We start from the raw sequence: 22,577 nt of genomic DNA on the forward strand, positions 1-22,577 counted from the left end.
TATCCTCTGCTATTGAACTGGATGCCAGCCTGGGCTACATGAGACCTCCTCTTAGAAAGCGAATCAGATTTTAAAAGAAGGTGTCAGAAGACCCAAGTGCTAGCACCCCTAGGCAATACAGAGTAGCACAGCCACAATCCACATCTGCCAATCACGTGCTGGGAAGCTTCTGGAAGTCACACAACAACCACTTACTGAGAGGGCCACTGGAATTAAGCCTTCCAATTGTTTTGTGTATTGTATTCTCTAACTTTTGTTCAAAACGCTAATGTTAAGCCAAGCATGGTGGCTCATGCCTGTAATTCCAGCACTTAGAAGGCCAAGGAGGGAGGATTGCTGTGAGTTCCAGATCATCCTGAGCCAGAGCAGCACTTTGTCTGGAAACAAAACACAAACAAAATCTCCCTACAAGAATAAATGTTTTGCAAAGGATTTCCTTCAACCACCTGCAGAGGAAAACTGAAGCTGTACCTAGGAGGTTAACTAACTACTTAGTAAATTCTGAGCTGGGTGCGGTGGTGCACATCTTTAATCTAAGCACTTGGGAGGCAGAGGCAGGTGGATCTTTATGAGGCCAGCCTGGTCTACAAAGTGAGTTCCAGGACAGCCAGGACTACACAGACAAACCCTGTCTCAAAAAAAATCAACCAACCAACCAACCAACCAAATAACAAAAAGCCAAAAATCCTTGAAAACAAAAAGCAAGCTGTGTGATGACACATGTCCATAATCCCAGCACTTTGGAGATAAAGGAAGGGAGATTAGTTCAAAGCCATCCTATGCTACATATGGAGTTCAAAGCCAACCTGAGTCACAAGAGACTCTATATAAAATAAAATACAGGGCCAGCCAGTGGAATGGTGGCAATGGAAACGTCAAAATGGGGCCAGTGAAAGGGTATCTGCTGCCAACCCGATGACCTCAACTAGATCCCTGGGACCCACACGGTGGAGGGAGAACTCACTCTCCTAAGTGCTTCACCCCTTAAACATACACACACACACACACACACACACACACACACACACACACACACACACGATGGATAAAATGGCACTTAAAAGGCTGAGGGCAGTGGTGCATACTTGTTTTAAAAAATAAGTAAATAAATGAACTAAGTCAATTTATGTTTTGATCCACTCCTCCCATCATGGTCCTACTAAGGAAGTCCACTGTGTGGGGCTGAGGACGGCTCCGTGCTTAAGTGCACTTGAGTTTGGTTTCCAGTACCCACAGCAGGCAGCTACCTTCTGGCCTCTGTGGGTATCTGCACACATGGCATACATACAAACAGATACATACACATAAACTTAAAAAACAAAAAAGCCCACAGAGAATGGCATACTGGAAAGTACTACATCAGGCTGACATTTGGCCTCACTGACCCCTGTTCTTCCAGGGGCCTGCACAGAGTTCTCCAGGACCACACTCACTATCACAAACTTCTAGGACACACACCTCCGCCATCTGCAGATGGAGACTGTTTTTATCTCCCATTGGAATGGTTTTCTCCCATCTCTCTTCTTGAGATAATCCACCCTTGCCACCAACTCTGAACACGACAAAAACCAGTCCAGACCGGCTAGACTAGAAAAGAATTTATTCCAACAGGTAGCACAGCAATCATACAGCCATGTCTGGTAAGGACTGGAGGTGGGTGAGGAGAGGGGCTCAGACTGTTCTGTGCCCACAGTGGGGTAACTAGGTCACCCTCCACCCCTAGCACCAGATCCTCAGCTCCAGTATCAGGATGTAATAAGAGTTCCTTCTGTTCTAAAAATGGCTCAAACAGTGTGCTCTCAGGAAGGCAAGTCCCCGACTTTCCCTTATGGACTGATGCTGTTCTGTAAGAGCAGACTTCCGTTGGCAAGCCCCAGGAGAATATATCCATCTCTAGCTGGTGCCTAGTGCACTACGTCTTGAATCCTCCATTCTGGAGCACTTCTGTGGGCAATGTCTGAAGGTACTGCTGTCTCAGGCGAGGTATCTGGGAATACAACTCAAAGCCCTCTGGGAGGCTGGAGTTGGGAAGCTTATAGTGGAGGAGATGCTGCCGCAGACCCTGAAGAGAGGGGAAAACCATGAAGTGAGTGGTGAGTCTGCTGAGGTTTGGTTCCTGAAGCCCCACCCCACCCCACCAGGTATCTTTCACCTTCCTAATACCCACAATCCTACCTCATCTGTCAACAGCCACGTTTTCTGAAGCATACTCCTTCGGGCAGCTTTCACCTCATCCTAGCAGCGTAAGAGGGAGATGTGGGACTTAGCCAAGGACTGGTACCTAGCACTGGCCTGGCTTAACACTTACCTCCTCCCCAATTGGCCCACTAGCTCCCTCCTCCCTCTGAATATTGGGATGTGACTCACTGAGCTCTTCGGGTCTTGAGAGAAGATGAAACTATTAACATGAGCCACAACTACAGTGTAGAGGACAGGGCACCAATGTGGACGGAGTGCGCCGGTAACCAGGGCCCGGAAGTAGAGCTGCAGGAGAGCCAGGCTGTCTTCAGCAGGCTCTGTGTAACACTCCAAGGGCACAGGCAGCTGTGATGGAGGGAAAGGATATGCTGAGGGCGAGGGTGGGCATAAGCATCCGTGGATACCCTGGGTGACTGCCGGTCACAAGTAACCAAATCCTAAGGTCAGAGATCAGGCAGGCCCTAGAAGGACATTTCCCTTCTTCAGTACATGGATGAAAGCTGAAGAGCAAAGACCAGTGCTGGGACGTGGCTTAGAGCCCGATCACCTTCCTGGGATGCATAAAGAAAGCCCTGGGTTCCATTTCCAACACACACACAGCATTGATTTCTTAAGTGGTTTTGTTTGTTTGTTTTCCCCAGACAGGATTTCTCTGTAACATTACTAGTTGTCTGGAACTCGATTTTTGTGTAGACCAGGCTGGCCTTGAACTCACTGAGATCCACTTGCCTCTGCCTCCCAAGTGCTGAGATTACAGGTGTACACTACCACATCTGGCTCTAAAACTTTTTTATTATTTATTTATCATTACTTATTTATTTTGGTTTCTCTGTGTAACAGCCTTGGCTGTCCTGGAACTACAGAGATCTGCATGCCCCTGCCTCCTGAGTGCTGGATTAAAGGCGTGCGCCACCATGCCCAGCGTGAGCTTGCCCACCCTTTAGGACTTTGTTATTTCCAGTAAGTGCTCCACAGAAATTTCTCAAAAGAGTCAAACTCTCCGCAAACTTCCACACCAGGTCAAACCTATCTCCCCCATAACACCTTTTCCTTATGGGAAGTTCACTCTGATCGTCTTAAATATTCCCTGAATTCTGACTTAACAAGCCAAAAATCTGAGTAATTAAGAACTACGGTCTCAGTTTTGGCCTTAGCATATCCTTCATCTAGACTGTAGGAGTTTATAAGCAGAAGCCAAATCTTGTTAATATGAATACCTACTCTCTGCCTGCCAGATTCCAGGGAACAGAATACCACGGAAGGGAAGGAGTCCCTTCTATTCTCTACCATCCTGATGCCCTCAAAGCCCCCAAGAGGTAAAATGAGGAACCGAGGCCCGCCAAAGCCCCACACTGCTCAGGACTGCCCCAAGTGTCCAGTACAGGGTCCTAGGCAGACCCTGAAAGGCTGAGCACATACCTGAGTCAGTGGCAGGCCCAGGGCTCGCAGGACTCCCACATGCTCCCCAAAGAGGGCGAGGCGCAAGGTGACACTGAACCGGCGCTGCAGAGGAAGGAGGACCAGAGCCCCAAACAAGTGGTCCCCAAAAGAGACGGCCTCAAAGTGGTCTAAGAAGCTGGCATAGAGGTCGGGAAAAGACGTCAGGCCGGGGAGTGGGCAGTCCAGGTTGAGGCTTGGCAGAACTTGGGGCTGACAGAGCCGTGCTAAAAGGGCTGCCACTAGATGCTGGATAGGAGTCTCTCGGAATAGCTCGCTGTCCACCAGGAACACACACATGAGCCGTGCCAGGCGGGCAGCAGGAGGCACAGCCCAGAGGGCCTCAGGGCGCCAGCTCTCTAGAACCAGAACCCACTGTAGGACCCTCATGGTGATGCCTACAGAGTCAGCAGCAGGAAGCGCAGAGGGAGTGTCTGAAGCCTGATGGTAGAGATGTATCAATGGCTGGAAGGGCCAGTCGGTGGGCAGCAGTGGCTCCTTAGGCACAGGCAGTAGCAGGCTTGAGACTCGCAGTAGCTCCCCGCGGTATAAGGCTTGGGAGGTCAGCAGGCTGGCTCGGGCTGGTGAACAATGGGCCAGGTAGCAGCTGCGGATGCTAGGGAGATCCTGGCAAGCTTGAGCTAGGAGAGCCCCTCGTCTAAACTGAGGGTCCCCACTGTTCCCTAAGGACAGTCCATCAGAGAAGTCAGCTGCTTCTGGACCACCTGATGCATTTTCCCTGTAACAGGACACAAAAGCCCAAACTGAGGGCTGAGACCATCTAGACAGCTGCACCAGCTCTCCAGGGTTTCCAAGGCTAGTCCTGTGCCTTTCTGCTCCCGATAGCCCCTCACACAGTGTCGCCTATCAGTTAGGAAATGGGACAGAGGCAAGTTTAGTTAAACTCTTGTGCTCGACCTTGAGCTGTCCTGGGACTGAGGCGTGTTCTACCCAACTCCTATTTACTTACTTATTTAGGAGACAGCCTCATTCTGGTGTGTTCCAACCAGCTCTTGTTTATTTATTTATTTACTTTTGAGACAGTGTCTTTCTCGTGTAGCTGACCTAGAACTTGACAGGTAGCCAAGGCTGGCCTTGAACTCCTGATTTTCTTGCTGCTACCTCCCAAGTGCTGGGACGACATGTGTGCATCACCTTACCCAGTCCCCCACTTGAATCAGACCCTCACACATGCCACAGGCGCTCTACCGTTCAGCGACATCCCTAGCTTATGTACCATTTTTTAGCCACTGTCATACTATAAAGTCTTATCATTCTTGGGTGTGACAAAGATGAATAGCCTCATCTTCACATTACTGAGGGAATAACAAATTAACTATAATACCTGAAGGAAAGAAACTAAAACCTAGGTTTCTTGGCTCCAAGATGCTGTTAGGGTAACAAAATTAAGCAGTATCCAAAAGTGCCAAACACCTGATGCCTGAACCCCCTGGACTCACGGCAGGAACTCCAGCCGGAACACACAGTTCAGCAGCAGCTCTTGGGCGAGGTATTCACTGCCAGGCAGCAGCCGGCTCAGCAGGGCCAAGGCCATAGCATGGTGGAGGGCAGTACTGGCGGCTGGCTCTGGTTGCAGAGGTGCCTAGGGAGGAAGACAGGATATTAGTCAGCACAGGGAGGGCGGCATGGAGCGTACAAAGAAGAGTGAGGAAGTGGACAGGAAGATGAGGACATGAGCCAGGGACCATGGCCTAAGTAGGAAGTTCACGGCCCACAGAAACAGCAACAGAGAGGCAGGGATAAGTGTGGATTGACTCCACAGACAGGAACCCACCACTTTTTGGGCCAAGGAGAGCACCAGGTACTGCAGGTGGTACTCATGGCGCAGGGCCCAGGCAGAGAAGGGTGTGAGCTGTGGTGCAGGTCCAGGAGCCACACACTGGAGAAAGTAGTTCTGGAGTCCTGGGGTAGCCAACACAGCAGCCAGCTGAGGAAACAAGTTTGTTCGGAGCTGGAAATTGACTCTAATGTGGTCTAGGGCTCCCCGGATTGCTGCCCCTCCCAGCCACTCAGAAAAATAAGAACTCCCTTCTTCTGGCCCCCTCCCCTGCTATCTTGGCCCCATACCTGGCCTCTAAACAGGCACCCAAGGTTTACCTGTCCACAAAGCCCCCTGTGGATCCGGACCAGAGTGTTGAGCAGAGACAGGAGAGCAGTGAGGAATGGGAAGGGTGAGGCTGAGCCTGCCACACTGAGAGGAGGACCACCTCCTCCTGCCCGGCCCAGTGACGCCAGGCTGGGGAGAGCTTCGGGAGCAGGGGCACAGGACAGCGGATTGCAGAGCGCGGAGCAGTGCCTGGAGGAGAATGTAGATGCTGAGGAGATTCCGGTCTGGGGAATGCAAGTGGGGACCTGGCTGTGCAGAGCAGGCTTCTTCCCGTGGAAATCTGGGTTTCTTTCAGGCCCTCAAGGGGCCACATCAGAGCCAGGAGCCCCCCCAGGAGAAGAAGTGCCTCCCCCACATTCCCCCAGCTACCCACACAGAACACACCTCAAGGAATCCCACAGATGGCCCAGAGAAGTCTGATTCAAAAACGGTAGCAAGAACTCGTCCAACAAGCGCTCCATGTCCTGAAGCCAATCCTCTGGGCACAAGCTCGCCTGGAGGAGCAAGAGGGTCCCCGAGCTGATGGGCCAAAGCACCCATTTTCCAGGCCTGTAGACCTAGACCAGTGTCCTCATGCTAAGGGCCACAGCCTGACCTTTCTGAAGGACAGACAGCCCTGAGCTTGCTCTACACAACATCTCGGGGAACATGAGAAGAAAAGACAGAGGCTGAGCCGCTGCTCAGGGGTCTCTGGTCCCATCAACAAGGTTCCTGGGAAACAGAGGTAGGAACAGACAGGGAGAAAAGGAGAAGCAACTGCCTAGCATGTGTGAGGCTCTGGGTTCCAGCCTTCCACTCTCAGTACCACATCTCCACATGTCTACCCCAAGCCACATGAAGGGAGCGGTGCCAACAGAGAAGGATGGGAAGAGTCAGACAGGAGGAAGTGGGGTGGATGCGGGCGAAGGCAGGCAGGCTGCACTCACCTGCTGGCTCCAGGCCTCATAATAGGCACTCAGGAAGAGCAGGCAGGCACTGGGCACTGGGCCCAGGGCATTCCAGACATCAGGTCTAGGCAGGAACTTTAGGGCCTGCTTTAGACACGGCTCGACCAGTGGCTGAAGTCCAGATACCTGTGTCCAGGTGACTGAAGAAGGGGTGGCAGACACACAGGCCTCAGCAGAGCCCCTGTCAGAGTGCCAAAAGGGGCAAAGGTAAGGATCTGGCCGCCTAATTCCCTCTAGAGGAGCATTCCCATTTGTCCTGGGGTTGCTGCTGGGCATGCCTGCTGGCAGGCTCAGACAGAGCTGCCTACCTGGTGGGTTCAGGATGTGTGCTGCCAGCTGCCAGGGTCAGCTGGGTAAGCAGAGTGAGCAGAGAGGCCATCCGCTGCATGGACAGTGGCTGTGGGGGATGGGTAGTGAGCTCTGTAGGCAATGTCTGCAAGGCCCGCATGAGCACTGGGTACAGCTCCCTGGGGAAGAACAACTGGCCTTCACTGTATGAAGAGACCAAGATGAGGTCCCAAAGCACAGCCCTGCCAGGAGCTTCAATCTGGTGACAGAGGGTCAGGAGTTGCCCCAGGACGGAGACACCGTGCAAGGCTGGGTCCTGAAAAGCGGCAAGGCTGCAGCCCTTCATGGTTGCCCCCAACAGGGAACTGGCATCAGACTTCACCAATATACTAATGCTTCTGTCGAAGACTGCAGGTCATTCTCTTCCCTAGCAGGGACTCCCAAGCCATCAGCCAGCACAAATCCCCTCGCCACCCCCGGCCTCCCTTCCTTGGGACCTTGAACAAAGCTGAAGGAAGTCACAGGTAAGTCAAAACGCACAAACAGCAGGGCCCTACCAGAGGCCTACCTCTTGCCTCTCCTCACCTGTAAAGGTCACCACCCTGGCCGTAGGAAGCGACCACGGCCCAGAGACGCAGGGTTTCAGTGCTCAGCGTCTCTGCCTCCTCGGGAGGCAAGGCCAGTTCTCCTGGCGCTTCGGCTGCGAATCGGCACAGACGGCCCCTAAAGTCAAAGCTGCTCAACTGGAGGTGAGCAGAAGGTGTGTATCAGGATAATCCGCCGAGTACCGGGTTCTCTTGGAAACGGCTCGAGCTGCTCCCTCTCTAAGTCTGTGACGCCACAGGGCCTATGGCTCTGGCAGTGGAAGAACCTCAGCCCCCTCCTTCATCTTTTTTTACATGTTTATTTGGGGCTACAGGTGCTCACATGTCAAAGCATGCATACGGAAGTCAGACAAAACGTGCCCAGTCATTTCTCTCCTCTTCCGACTGGCCTCAGGTCGCAGGCTTGGCAGCAAGTGCCTTTACCTGCTGAGCCATCTTACTGGCCAGCACCCTTTCCTTCTTTGTAGACAGCATTTGCTAGGTACCTTTTCTGCTTGGCTACAGGTCATGAGTGCCTGCTGCATGTAGCAACCCTGGACCAGGTTTGTGTCAGAGACCCCACCCCACGTTATGAGACCGGAATAGGTACAACAGAACCAGGTGCCCAGGCTCCTGCCTGCTGCTGGTTTCTCTTGAATTTCTAAGCAACTGGACTAGAGAGGAAGAGGAAGGTGTAGTGAAGTAGCTATCAATTCATGGATCATGCTTAATCCAGCCCAAACCGGCCCGGTCTTGTGCCCTTCACCTTTTGCCCCGGGTCCTGCTTACCAGCCGGGCAGCAATATTCCTCCCAGCCGAAGCCAGGACTCTAAGCAGTTTCATGGCAGCAGCACAGGGCACTTTGTATAGACTGGGAGTAGGCCCCACCCCCATGGGGGACCAACTGGTAGGCAGGAACTCTTGAACTATGGTGTTTATTAGCCGAGGACACTCCAGGACCTGCAGAAGACAGGAGGAAAAGGGAGGCAGAGAGGATCAAGATGAAGTTCATCAGCTGGGCACAGACCACAGACTCACGCCTATAATCTCAGTACCCAGGATGCTAAGGAAGGATTTCCACAAGTTGTCTGAGCTGTATCATGAGCTCTACCTAGGTCAGCCCTTGCTATAACGAGACCCTATCTCAAAACAACAACGGCAACAAAAATAACAATAACAAACCATAAAATAGAGAAGAACGAGCCCATGGGTTGTTTGTCCATTCAGTGCCCTATCTGTCTCACCCTCACAGCTGACTCCAGGGAATGCCGGGCCACACGGGTAAGCACAGCCAGGATGTCAAGGACCACAGAGGGTCCCGGGCAGGTCACCTCCAGCACATAGCGCAGCCGAGGCAGCAGGTTGGTAGCCAGGAGCCCCTAGGACTCAGAGAAAGAAACTCATTGCCACATGAGGTGGAGGTGCAGGTCTTGATGACCCCTCCTGCCCAACAAACCTGCCCGCTAGGTCAAGGACTAGAATGCAGATTGCCTTCTACCTTGATGACATCGTGTCTGGCCAGGTCGGGTGGAGGGCGGCTTTCTTCCTCGGGGGTCTTCTTCTTTGCCTTTTCTGTTGCGGGTTCTTCCTCCTCACCTTCATCCTCTTTGTCCTCCTGGCTGGGAATCAGAGGGAACACCGAGGCTCCATGATACCAAGAGAAGGTGCTGTCAAGGAGCTCCTGGCAGAGGATGGGGAAGAGGTGGGAAGAGATGGATAGGCAAGAAATGGTTCCAGGGTAGAGCAAAATTCTCCCTCCTGACACACACAAATAGCAGAGGCAAGGTTCCTGTGGCGCTGAGAAGAGGCTGCCACCTGCTCCCTATTCTCCATTCTGCCTGCACAGCCTTGCAGAGGGCATACCTGGGATGCAGAGCAGAACCCTGCTACCTGAACCCACTCCCATCCCTGACATACCTCATCTCCAGGAGCTACTAGCAGGGCACGAAGAGCCCGGACAGCCGCTGCAATGACACCGTCTACCCTGTCATCCAGAGAGAAGCGCAGCAGGAAGAGGAAACCAGCATCCAAGAGGAGGCGCAAGATACTGCCCACTAGGCGGTCTCCAAACTCTCCAGCCTGGGCCTTGGGGTCGGGGGATGAGACTCTGATGAAATGCAGAAGTGGTACAGGCCCTTTGCTGACCATGACCCTGCATTTGTCCCATTCCTGGACTGACCCACAGTGAAAAGAAAGAGTCTAAGACCAGGGGTAAGGGATGGGGTGGGACTAGGTAGGACCAGGCCAGCAGTCCACTTACCCTGCCGATGATCTGGGACAATACGTGTAATGCCAGTGCTCTCTGCTGGGACACCTGGCTACGGGTCAGGTGGAACAGCTCCTGGAGAGAGTACCCTGCTCTCTGGTGCAGGGACAAAAAGTCAGAAGGACTCGAGACACAGTGTAGTGTCCCCAAATACCCAGGAGGGTTGCAAGTGATATCTAGTCCTTGCTCTCCTTGGAGCCTCAGGCTGATAAAGAATATGGGACATGCACACAGCAATGGTAGCATAGAACAAACGGGGATACAGTAGCTGATGTTTGCTTTTGTTCTTAAAGACTTATTTTATGTATATGGGTGTTTTGTCTACTTGTACATCTATCTGTACACCAGAAAAGGTCATCTGATCCCATGAGACTACAGTTACAGATGGTTGCGAGCCACTACAGGGGTGCTGGGAATTGAACTCAGGATCTCTGAAAGAGCAGCCAGTAGTTGATGTTTAACTTCCATCAGAAGTCAGGTGTGGAAAAGGAATCTCCTCTCAGTGGGTGGGTACGGCTTCTATGGCCCAGCACATACTAAGGGTACGGACATTCCTTGGAGCGAGCCCTGTTAGGCTGTGAAAATGGCTGTCACGTGGCAGCCACAGCAGAGAGGGGAGCAGGAGAGAAGGAGGCAGAGCTGGAGGACCTGCAGACTGCCCTGCCAAGCTGAGGAGCTGGGACCTCACTTTGTGAGCAAAGGAGAGTTGGGAGACGTTCCAAGGTAAGGTGCGGCTTGACTTAGGCCAGAGGAAAACAGGATGGCAGCCCCATGAGAGATGGAATGGCCTAAGGGAAAGCATGCAAGGCCTGGCTTTGAGTTCCAGAACAGAGCAAAGTGCCAGAGGAGGAAAAGCTTTTGACCCTAAGAAACCGAGTGACAGCAGGGCCATGAGTGCAACAGGGCACACAGGTCAGAGGCAGACCACAGCTCCTTTTCTGCAGTGGTTAAACACTTGCCAAGAGCTGCCCAGTCTTCTTTGGGTCCCCTACCTTACCTCTGCCTCTTCTCCATGGTGGTGCAGGCCCAGATGGGTGGGCAGATCCACATCGGGTGCCAGGAGCTCTCCTTGAAGGCTGAATCGGGCCTGCATTCTCTAAGAGAAAGAAAAAGACGGGGCTTGGCCCAGCAGCAACTTCTCCACACTCAACCACCTCAATCTCAGGCATTTTAGCAAAAGGTCTGGGCTCTACCTCTGACTGGAAATGAGGCTCATTTCCTTAGGGCCAGGCATGAGATAGGAGAGAAGCTGAGGGCACAGAAGAGCAGCAGCCCCCTCCCACCTGGCTCCCTCACCTCCTGTGTCTGCTGCTGCCGGAGCGGGGGCAGGTCCTGGGTCCAGTGAAGCTTCTCCAGCTCAACAGTGTCCATATGGAGCCACTCTTTGTGGGGGGTCATGGGCAGCTTCAGTGCTAGGGAAAGAGAAGCACAGTGTTCCTCAAGGGACTTAGCACACTGTCTTCAAGGTTCCCCGTGGCCACAGGCCCTGTGCACCGAATCTAGCAGCTTCTACCCCCAGCTATGGCTAGATGGTACGGCTTGGGGGCTGGAACCCCGGAAACTGGATGAATGTTTCAACTACAGCAGATACAGCCAGTCCTGGCTCCAGCTCCTTGCTGACCCCAAAGACTTGTTGGAAAGAGAAAGAGGAGAAAAGGAAGAGGAGGAGGAACAGAAAAGGAAGACAGGACACCACAGGCCAAGGGAGGTACAGCAGTCCACTCTGGTCCCAGACTCTGCAGGACAGGGACAGGGACAAAGATGGGGTGGCAGCTATGCTGCTCCAGTGGCCCAGGATCCCCCATCCTTCAGCTTCTTCACCCCTGCCCCACTCCCATTCAGCCTGCCTGGCTGGTCCAGCAGTCCTCCAGGAAGAGGAGGTTCCGGGTCATAATTCAATTTTCTCTTTTGTTAATCCCTAATGGAATAATCTTGTTTCTGGGAAATAAGTGTGCCCACTGGCCTCTGCTTCTGGTCTGGCATGTCTGTGGTCCTGCATCAGCTTCTTCTCCCCTCAGCCTGGCCCTGCCAGCCCTGCAACACCGAGGGAAGAGGATGAAGAGCTGTGCATCCGCAGCAAGGGCGGGAGGGTGGGAGGGGGCTGCGTCGCGGCCTCTCGGGGGACTTCTTGCTGCCCCTTCAGGGGTGGGGAGGAGTAGTGGGGACAGGACAAGAAAGCAGAAGTGTACGCAGGAAGACGTGCCCCGCAGAGGAGGGCTTTCTGCACCAATATACAGGCACTAATGGAGATCAACATTCCACGTCCTAGGGCAGAGGAGCGTCTCTCTTCCCCACAGCCAGGCCAAGGAGAAAGCAGTTTTGTCTACTTTTTTTCATTTATTTATTTTGTGTCTGGGGGTAGGTGAGTATGTGTGTTACACCGTGTGTGGAAGTCACAGAACAGCCCTTGGGAGTTGCTTTCCTCTTCCATCCACCATGTAGGTTCCAGGGTCTACCTCAGGCTGTCAGCCTTGGTGGCAAACACCTTTATTCTCGGAGCTGTCTCCTCAGCCCACTCCCCTCTTTTGTAGCCTTGGCTGTCCTGGGACGTGATATGTAGACATCAGGCTGGTCTCAAACTCACAGATATCCCCCTGCCTCTGCCTCTCCAGGGTGCTGGAATTAGAGACGTACGCCACTGCACCTGGCTATTCTCCTTTTTGCGCTCTACTCTTTTTTTTTTTTTGGTAGGGGGCTTTCAAGACAGGCTTTCTTTGGTAGCCTTGACTGTCCTAGAACTAACTCTGTAGACCAGGCTGGCCTCCAACTCACAGAGATGCGCCTGCCTCTGCCTCCCGAGTGCTGGGATTAAAGGTGAGCACCATCACCGCCCGCCTTCCCTCTCCACTCTTATCCATCAAAAGATGGTGTCTCTCCTGCACACCTGGGGCTCTTGGCTCAGGCTTGTCCTCCTTCCTGGACTCACTGGCAGAAGTTGACACGATGGGCTCTTCTTTAGTGACAGGAACTGTGGGACTTCCTGGGCTCTGCTCCTTGGTGGCCTTTGTTCCTGCTTGAGATCTCAAGAAGGCCACCAAGCTGGGGTCTAGGGTAAAGGTGAGGAGAGTAAGAAGCAAGGTGGGTACTCCCGGGCTCCTGCACACCTGACAGCGGCTTAAAATCTCCCAGCCCTGGGTGCCAAGAACAAGACAAACTGCTTCCCCCCACAGCCCAGGACCCCTGCACTCTCCGGTGGCTCTTTAATGACCCTGCCAGCCCACACCTGTACAGCCCCTGGGGCCTGACTATCCCCCACAGCCCTTGCTCAGTCCTTTGGCCCAGCTTCCCATGCCTGAGCCTCTGCTTGCCACCAGGTAGAAGTCTGAAGTAGCTGTGGTTTATAGGATGTGACTAGAGCCCATTTCTTTCATTTTTTCTCAGTCAGGTTGCACATACATTTACTAAAAATTGAACACACATTACGTAAGTGCTCCACATGCAGTGGGGAACAAGACTGACTAGGAGAAAGGTGTGGCACACCACACTATCATATACAACAGGAAGTATTCCTGTAGTTGCACCAGGTGATAAAGTATGGCTGTAATAAAGCACAGCATGACCTACAACAGGCAGGACAGTCACACGTAATGGGGCTGAGGTTAGACCAGTCAGAAGCACTAAAGCTTAGATTTAATCCTGTATTTGTGTCTTAATCCAATCCACAAGACCAGATGTATAAAGCGCCTTGCTTGGCATGTGCAAGACTCTGGGTTTCGACTGTGGCACTCCCTACTCCCCATTAATCCTTCTAGAGTTCTCACGTCTATGTGACTTGTGGAGGATTTCTTACATTTCTGAGTCTCATATTTCCCCCTTTCGAGGAATTTTTTGTTTTAAGTTGTTACAGGAGATATGGGGAGGTTATATGTGCCATGGTGCACACGTGGGGGGTCAGAGGACAACTTAGTGGGATCAGTTTTCTCTTCCCCCTTTACGGGGGTCCAGGAATCAAACCCTGGTTATCAGGCTTGCTCAGCAAGCACCATTACCCACTGCGCTATCTCATAAGCTTCAAGCTTTCTGTTTGTGAAGAAGGTTATCACTAAGAGACTAGGCCTCAAACTAGCCATGTACCTGGGCATGAACTCAGGTCCTCCTTCCTCCACCTCACAAGTACTGGGATTAAAGGCCTATAGCACCCTGAGCAGCAGAGCCTTGGTTGCTTTTGGTTTCTCTGTGTAGCCTGGGTTGCCCTGGAACTCTGTAGACCAGGCTAGCCTCAAACTCAGAGATCCACTTGCCTCTGCCTCGTGAATGCTGACATTAAAGGCATGCAGTCCCACTGCCCAGATATTTTTTTTTCATTAGTAAAATTAAGTTAATACCAAATCTCTCCCAGGGTAGAGGAATAGTTCAAGGACAAAACAGAAGAAACGCACGAAAGTATTCATTATACAGCACATCAATTTCCAATGCTCCTAAGTAAATAAGTACTTGAAACATGTCTGACCTGTACTTGTACATACTTTAGGGGCTCACTGCTTCCCTCAACTTCTAGGGGCTGTAGGTACAGTTCAGTGGGATGGCATTTGCCTAGAATGTGTAAGGACCAGGGTACAATTCCAACTACCAAAATAAACAAGCAAACACACAGCGAAGTGCCTGGCCCTCACAGTAGGCCTTCCCCAACAAGTGACAGCTTTTCCTTAGCTTGGCCCCTGCGAGAAAACTAGCACCCATACCAAGTTGAGCCAGTAACTGCTGCTGCTCCTTCAGGATCTCCTCAGGATCCATGGCCTGAAGTCTTGCCACATTCTCTTCGTGGATGGTCTGGACTTCCTGCTCAGCCGCCTGGCTCCTCAGCCCCTTCCCTGTGACCAGATTCGATCTGTGGAAGTCATGGCTGCCCCCTGGAAACTGGCTGCCTTTGTCCCTGGAGGGGGGTGGCTCAGAGGGCACAGCACCTGAGAAAAGTGTACAATCAGTTTTATTACTCTGCCCTCCAGGTGCTACCTGACCCTCTGGTCTCTTCAGGAAGGCAGCTAGTCCCAGAGACCAGTGATGGCCCTGGGACTTTCCTGGACACAGACTGGAAACCACACAGCAGTCCAGGCCTTCTGGGGAGGCAAGGTGCTAGCTTCTCATTCATTCTTCATAAAGACTTATATGGAAAGACTTCCCACTGAACCACCAGATCCTGACGTAGCCATCTACCACCGGTTTACCTCAGGCTCTTTCACTAGGAATTCACACCATTAATGAGAACGTGGTCAATAGCTTTTACAGTCTCTACCAGACACTTCTAATTCGCGCCCCCAATACTCACGCTTTACCACTGAGCCATCTCTCCAGCCCCAGTGCCTGGGTTTTTAATACTTAATCAAGGATTAGAGGCAGAATTAATTACTCACCCTCCCTGAGTAGTTTCTATATGAAATCAATTAAAAGTATGCTTGAAGGAGTTGTAGGCCAGGCTGGCCTCAATCTCAGAGATCCACCTGCCTCTGCCTCCTGAGTGTTGGGACTAAAGGTATGGGCCACCACACCCAGCTGTTAGTTATTCTTTCTTTATTTAAAAAAAAAAAGTCTTGCCAGGGGTGGTGGCACATGCTTTTAATCCCAGTACTGGAGAGGCAGAAGCAAGCAGATCTTAGTGAATTACAAGGCAGCCTGGTCTACAAAGTAAGTTCTAGGATAACCAGGCTTACTCAAAGAAAAACTAAAACAAACAAACAAAAATCCAAAAACAACAAAAAACCCCATCAACAACAAAATACCTAATAAAAATAATTGGTTTTTTTAAGACGTATTTAGTCTAGAACTGGAGTTATGGATAGTGGTTAGTCACCATGTAGGTGCTCAGAACCGAACCTGGACCTCTGCAAGAATAGATAGAAGGAAAAAAAAGAACAAATAAATAAACGTACATCTGAGAGGCTGAGGGTCTGTTGCTAACATGCACATCCTTACTGATACATGAAGTCCTGGGTTTGACCCTCAAACCGTATAAACTGGGCATGGTGGCCATAGGAAACAGGAGGAGTACAATTTTAAAGTCATCCTCCATTACAGGTGAGCTCAGGCCAGACTGGGATCCATCAGACCTGTCTCTACCCCATCATACCACAGCCAGAAATAGAAAGTATATTTATAAGGGACAAAAAAGACTAAATGCAGCTGGGCGGTGGTGGCGCACGCCTGTAATCCCAGCACTCGGGAGGCAGAGGCAGGTGGATCTCTGTGAGTTCGAGGCCAGCCTGGTCTACAGAGCTAGTCCAGGACAGGCTCCAAAGCTACAGAGAAACCTTGTCTTGAAAAACCAAAAACAAACAAAGACTAAATGCAAGCATTTCAGCAGTACTCACCCTCTGGTGGTTCTAGGCTGGGGACAGCTTCCCCAGCTGCTGGGACCCTGTTTTCAGTCACCCTCCTGGAAGCAATCTCTTGGGCAAAGATGCTCCTCTTACCCGATCCTGCTGATTTCCCCTGCAAGGCAAAGAGAAAAACCTAAGCTGTTGATATTAATTACCTGCTCTTCCTTAGCTGCTAAACCAAGGCTCTGAAACAAAGAGGAAAGAAACTTTCGCAGAGAAAGCAGAACTTCTGGGATACGGTGGTACACATCTAAAACCCAGCACTCCGGAGGTACAGGTAGCAAGAACAGGAGTTCAAGACATCCTCTGCTACATAGCAAGTCTGAAGCCAAACTGAGAAATGAGACCTTGTGTCAAAAGAAAAAAGAAGAACAGCAAGGTGGCTAAGTTGGGAAGGGGACCTGAAGCCTGACCACATGGGCTGGATCCAGGGACCCACAGCGTGGAAGGTCATAACTGACCCCTACAAGTTTTCTTCTGATGTCCATGCCCAGGCATGAACACACTTGTGAGCACACATACAAACACACAACACACACACACACACACACACACACACACACACACACACACACACACAAGTATCTGCTCTGTAAGCAGGAAGATCTGAGTTTGAACTCCCCATAGCCCATGTAAAACTGGGCACAATTAGCACATATCTGTAATCCCAGCACTTCTAAAGCAAGATGAGAGATAGAGACAAAGGAATCCCTGGAAACTCAAAGGCCATCTAAGGCTGGGTATGGCAGTGAACATCTTTAATCCCGGTACTTGGGAGGCAGAGGCAGGAGGAGCTCTGTGAGTTCTGTGAGTTCAAGGCCAGTCTGGTCTATCCATTGAGTTCCAGGTCAGCCAAGACTACATAGAGACCCTGTCTCAAAACACAAAACAAAACCCAAAGGCCGTCTAGTCTGACATGCAAAGCAGTGAACATCGAAGATTAGAAGGCAGGGAAAGACACCGGAGGTGGTCCTCTGACCTCCAGAGTTCACACATACAAACGCCAACAAAAGAAGAAAGAAAGAAGGGCTTAGATGGTGGATAGAGATGGGGTGCACCACCTGCCCAGCAGCAGGAAGTACACTGTGTTCAGTTCCCAGCACTGCAAAAGAAACAATGTAATTCCAACACTTAGGAAGGCTGAGGGAAAAAAAAATTCCTGTGAGTCTGAGGCCAGCCTCCTATTGAAACTGTCTCCAAAAAAAGAGAGAGAGAGAGAGAGAAAGTGGGGTGTGGCTGAACAGATGGCTCAGTGGTTAGCAGCACTTGCTGCTCTTGTAGAGGACTTGAGTCCAGCACCCACAAAGTGGCTCACAACCATCCATTAACTTCAGTTCCATGGGTTCAAAACCCTCTTCTGATCTCCATGGGCACCAGCCTTGAATGTGGTGTACTTACATACATGCATGCCGGCAAAACACTCATACAGATGAAAGTGAAATTTTTAAGAGGATTGGAGATGGCTCTGCAGTTAAGAGCACTGGCCATTCTTCCAGAAGACTCAAGTTCAATCCCCAGCACCCTCCTCAGGCAGCTTATAAGAGCTTATAACTCAGGGGTGGGGATTTAGCTCAGTGGTAGATTTAGCAAGCGCAAGGCCTGGGTTTAGTCCTCATCTCTGGCAAAAAAAAAAAAAAAAAAAAAAAGCTTATAACTCACTCCTGTGGGCACCAGCACTTGTGTGCACATACCTACCCATACATACAGTTAAAAAAAATTTTTTTTTGAGACAGTGTTTCTCTGTGTAGCTCTGGCTGTCCTAAAACATACTCTATAGATCAGGCTGGCCTCCAACTTACAGACACCCAGCTAGCTGCCTCTGCCTCCGGAATGCTGGGACCAAAGGTGTGCACCACCACATCCAGCTTAGTTTAAAAATAAAAAAGAGCTTTCCCAAATACCTACAGAAGATTTATCCTGAGACTCACTCACTCTCTAGGCATCACCTGTGCTGGGTAGTATTATGCCAAGGGACACAAGCTAGAGCCATCTGAAAGGAAGGAACCTCAATTGAGAAAATGCCTCCATAAAATCCATCTGTAGGGGGCGGGAGAGATGGTGCAGGGTTAAGAGCACTGGCTGCTCTTTCAGAGAACCCAGGTTCAATTTCCAGCACCGACATGGCAGCTCACAACTGTCTGTAACTCCAGTTCCAGAGGATCTGACACCCTCACACAGAATATATACAGGGAAAACACCAGTGCACATTAGTTAAAGAAATCTTAAAAAAAATAAAATAAATAAAATAAAAAATCTGTCTGTAGGGTATTTTTTTAATCAGCGACTAATAGGGGATGGCCCAGCCCATTGTGGGTAGTGTCATCCCTGGGCTGGTGGACTTGGGATCTATAAGAAAGCAAACTGAGCAAGACATAAGGAGCAAGCCAGTAAGCAGCACTCCTCCATGGCTTCTGCATCCAGGTTCCTGCCCTATTTAAGTTCCTATCCTGACTTCCTTCACTGATGAACTATGATATGGAAATGTAATTGAAATAAACCCTTTCATCCCCAGGCTGCTTTGATCATGGTGTTCTGCTGCAGCAATAGAAACCCTAACTAGGACCCACCTAAGGTGCCCCTGCTCACCTGTCTCTCCTGGGTGCGATGGAACACAGGGGGGAAAGCTACACCACTGGGCACGGGCAGAGTCACAGCGACTGAACTTGTATCTCGTTCCTGTGGCAACAAAACACAAAGGAATGAAGACACACAGGTTTCTCCAGGCTGAACCCTATTCCACTGGCCCCAGGACCCTCATTCTGGGGGTTCAGGAACCTACCTACGTTGGATCTGCTCTAGGTGGTTTTAACCTAGCCCTAGCTGGACTGCAGAGTGGACAAGTCCTACCTCTCTGCAGCACTCTCTGCTCACAAACCCTCTCTTCCCCAAACGGGATGCCCTGCCCACCAAGCTGGGCTAACACGTACAATAATTTTAGACAAGACAGCGGTGATGTGCTGGTCATGCCTATTCAGCCTCTCCTCAGGGTCTTCATCGTGTGGCAGGGGGTGGCCAGGGCTGGCTCTAGCTCTCTTTGCAGGAGCAGGCACCAGAGCTGGGGGCAAATCCGGGAGATCTGAAAGAGAGAACCCAGATGTTAAGTATATTCACACTCTCCTAAGAAGGCATCTGGGTTGGGGGCAGCTGCAAATAACAGGCCAGCTGCTCCGGGCCCTGCCTGGCTCGAGCTGTGCTATCCTGGGTATGACATTAACCTCTCTGAACCTCAGTTTCTTCATCTATATCATGGAGCTGCAGAGCTGCAGAGCTGCATGTGGTGGTGCACAGCTGGTCTCCCAGTATTTGCAACCTTAGGCAGAAGACTGCCGCAAGTTCAAAGCCAGTCTGTGCTAAATACTGAGCTCCAAATAAGCTAGAATCCCAGAGATACCCGTTCTCACCAACAAAACAGAATACTAAAAAACAAAAATAAAACAAAATTTCAGCAACAGAGGTTACAGCTGGAGCAGAATTCAGCCACCTCAGGATAAAGGCGGGCCCTTCAGGCTGAGCCCTCTCTCCTCATGCCCATGCCTGCAGGTACTCACTGTCCAGTGTCACCACATCCCGAGGGTCCTGGAGTGGAAGCTGCTGTGGATGTGCATCGCCACGTCTCCGGCTTCCTTTCACCAGCTGCACTGCTGGAGCTGTGCCAGCCTTGAGGAACTGACTCTGGAAGCGCAGTAGGTCCACCTCCGACTCGCCAGGCTTCGGTCTGGACAGCATCATGGCGCTCAAGCTCTGCCCTTTGTGTGACTCCTTCAGCACTGCTTTCTTGGGGTGGAGACTCACTCTCATTCACCCCTGAAAGCAATAAAACAGCAGCCTTCATAACTGAGTACAGGCCACCTTCCATTTTCATGAGCTCGTGTGAACTCACTCCTCATCACTATTTCCTTCTCCATCAGCACGCCCTGGCCAACAATCTAGTAAAATTATAGGCAAGGCAAGGGTGGTAGCACACACCTGGAACCCCAGCACTTCGGAGTGAAGCCAAGAGGGTAAAGAGTTCAAGGTTATCCTTGCATATACAGTAAGTTCAAAAGCCAGCCTGAGATACATGAAACCCTGCACCAAAAAACAAACAAGAGTGGAGGTGGTGGTGTACCGCTTTAATTCCAGCACTTGGGAGGAAGAGGTAGGTAGATTTCTGTGAGTTTGAGGCCATCCTGGTCTACAGAGTGAGTTCTAGGACAGCCAAGACTACACAGTAAGACCCTGTCTCAAAAAAACCCAAAACAACAACCAAAAAGGATATATAGCCAATTTAGGTTATTTACAATTTGTGGGTGACAAAATTCTCAAAATATTCTCAAATTAGATGATATTGGTAGCAATCTTATATATGTACTAAAAAGCCACTGAACTGCACGCTTTAAAAAGATAAATTCACAGCAAGGCGGTGGTGGAGCACGCCTTTAATCCCAGCACTTAATCCCAGCAGAGCCAGGCGGATCTCTGTGAGTTCAAGGCCAGCCTGGGCTACCAAGTTCCAGGAACGCTACACAAAGAAACCCTGTCTCAAACCCCCCCCCCCCCAAAAAAAAAAAGATAAATTTGCACGTGTGGTGGCATGTGCCTTCAGGGAGGCAAAGGCTGGGGGAGTTCTGTGAATTTGAGGTTAGTTTGGTCTACATAGAGAGATCTTGTCAAAGAAAATAAACAAAGAAATCACCAAAGGGCTCAATGACTCAACAAACAAAGAAAGACACTTGCTGCCAAATCTGGCAACCTGAATTCAATCTCTAGCCCACGTAGTCAAAAGAAAGAACCAACTCCTGCACGCTGTTCCCCAATCTCCACAAGCACACTGGCATGTGTGCCTACTGCCACAAAATACATTAAAGAGATAATGTAATAAAACATAAGTGTAAAAATACGGCACATGGGAGAACCCAGTACGCTAGCCATTTTCTAACGGTAAGGGCAATAAGAAGCAAGCAGATACTAGCCAGGTAGATCAGAATCCTAACAGTGCCGAACAATAATGTATTCCCTTACTCTTCGTCCGAATGCTATGCAGGATCAGATGTGATAACTATAGTTATGAGGCCAGTATAGAAAACATCCCTAACACAAGGGCTAAAGGGGACAGAAATGTCAAAACAATCACATGAGTGTGTAACTTAAGGAACAGTACCAAAAGTCATCTGTGATTGGCTGTGCCTGTAACCCCAGCACTCAGAAGGTTAAAGCAGGATTGAGAGTTTTAAGACATTTTTTTCGATAATATAACAAGACCTTGTCCCAAAAAATAAAAAACAAAACCAAATAATATTACCCCTAAAAAATCTTTTTGAGTATTCTCTGGGCTGAGTGGTGTACAAAAGTCTATAAATGTTCACAGCTATAATCTCAGCTCTCCAAGTCTACACAGTTAGCTCTAGGCCTACCTGGATGACAGTGTGAGATCATCTCAGGAAAAAAAAAAGAACTAGACTAGGCTACTAGGCTAGGAGATACTGTGTGTGTGTGTGTGTGTGTGTGTGTGTGTGTGTGTGTGTGTGTGTGTGTTTTAGGTTTAGGTCAGTAGCATAGTGCTTGGCTAGTATGCGTAAGGCCTTGGTTTCATTGCGCAGTAAACACACACACACACACACACACACACACACACACACACACACGGCTGTGTGGGTAATTTAGCAGTAGTGTTAGAAATCAGAAAGTCAGAAATCAAATACCAGCTCCACTACTTACTAGAGTAAAATTAGGCAAATTATTTAAGCTATTCCAAATTCAGTTTCAACTGTAAAATGCACAGGGCTGGGACACCGGTAATCCTAGCATTTGCGAAGTGGAGGCAGGAGGATCAGGAGTTTCAGGTCAGCCTAGGATAAATGAAACCTTTCAAAACAACAGCAAAAGATTATTGCACGAAACGCGCCCACCACAGTACCTGTTATATAAACCCCAGTGAATGAAAGTAGCTAGTTCCGTGCTACGGAAAGAAGCAAATATACTCCCCCACAATCTCCAGGAAAGATTTGTGTAAAATCAATTTGTGCTACAAGTTACACCCTGAATCACAATAAGGACAGTTCCTACAAATTAACTCGGAAGCGAAGGAAAACTAACCATGGATTTACTGGGTTTTCGAATTGCTTCTTACACCGCAGCCTTTACTTTGACGACACAACCTGTCCGGAGACTGCGCCTAAGACTCTAGCTAAGCATCTTGGGTCACACCCGTCAGCCACCGAAAATGAAGGGCTGTGCCCCGGATCTATGTAACGTGGGGGTCTCAGCCACTGTTGTGCAAAGACTCCCAAGCAGGTTATGACAAATAATCGGACACCTTGCTCCTGGGTTCTCCGCCTGAGCCACTTGAAGCGGGTCTCTGCAGCCAGCCACCTACTCGAACGACGAACCCCTGGGCGCCGCCATCTTGCCCGAGCGGGGCCGCACTTCCGCCGC

General features: G+C 50.4%; 1 protein-coding gene across 2 annotated transcripts; it reads right to left on the reverse strand.

Moving 5' to 3' along the window:
* Window positions 1-1,583: 1,583 nt before the first annotated feature.
* Window positions 1,584-22,577, reverse strand: Rpap1 (RNA polymerase II associated protein 1). Of its 2 annotated transcripts, none has more exons than XM_036184668.1 (25): window positions 22,459-22,577; window positions 19,712-19,967; window positions 19,091-19,239; window positions 18,750-18,839; window positions 16,155-16,275; window positions 14,532-14,753; window positions 12,734-12,895; window positions 11,146-11,261; window positions 10,847-10,945; window positions 9,844-9,945; window positions 9,501-9,668; window positions 9,082-9,264; window positions 8,828-8,962; window positions 8,373-8,543; window positions 7,585-7,742; window positions 7,020-7,178; window positions 6,691-6,892; window positions 6,149-6,258; window positions 5,755-5,953; window positions 5,432-5,584; window positions 5,097-5,239; window positions 3,619-4,375; window positions 2,368-2,544; window positions 2,176-2,235; window positions 1,584-2,062 (listed from the first exon to the last, which is right to left on the reverse strand). In XM_036184668.1, the coding sequence occupies exons 2-25, from the start codon at window positions 19,959-19,961 to the stop codon at window positions 1,913-1,915; spliced, it is 4,236 nt and encodes a 1,411-aa protein (XP_036040561.1). In that variant the 5' UTR covers window positions 19,962-19,967; window positions 22,459-22,577; the 3' UTR covers window positions 1,584-1,912. The 2 variants fall into 2 exon arrangements, with proteins under 2 accessions (XP_036040561.1, XP_036040560.1); XM_036184667.1 differs by having other exon boundaries at window positions 22,239-22,577.

The sequence above is a fragment of the Onychomys torridus genome, chromosome 4 (genome assembly GCF_903995425.1).
Source record: "Onychomys torridus chromosome 4, mOncTor1.1, whole genome shotgun sequence".
NCBI lineage: Eukaryota > Metazoa > Chordata > Mammalia > Rodentia > Cricetidae > Onychomys > Onychomys torridus.

Bases quoted from the DNA above. Each gene is read 5' to 3' on its own strand.
- Rpap1 (XM_036184668.1), bottom strand. From the start codon at position 19,961: ATGAGAGTGAGTCTCCACCCCAAGAAAGCAGTGCTGAAGGAGTCACAC. The intron at 18,840-19,090 runs GTACGTGTTAGC...TTGTTGCCACAG, and splicing joins CTGTCTTGTCTAAAATTATT to GAACGAGATACAAGTTCAGT. The intron at 8,963-9,081 runs GTAGAAGGCAAT...TCTGAGTCCTAG, and splicing joins CCAGACACGATGTCATCAAG to GGGCTCCTGGCTACCAACCT.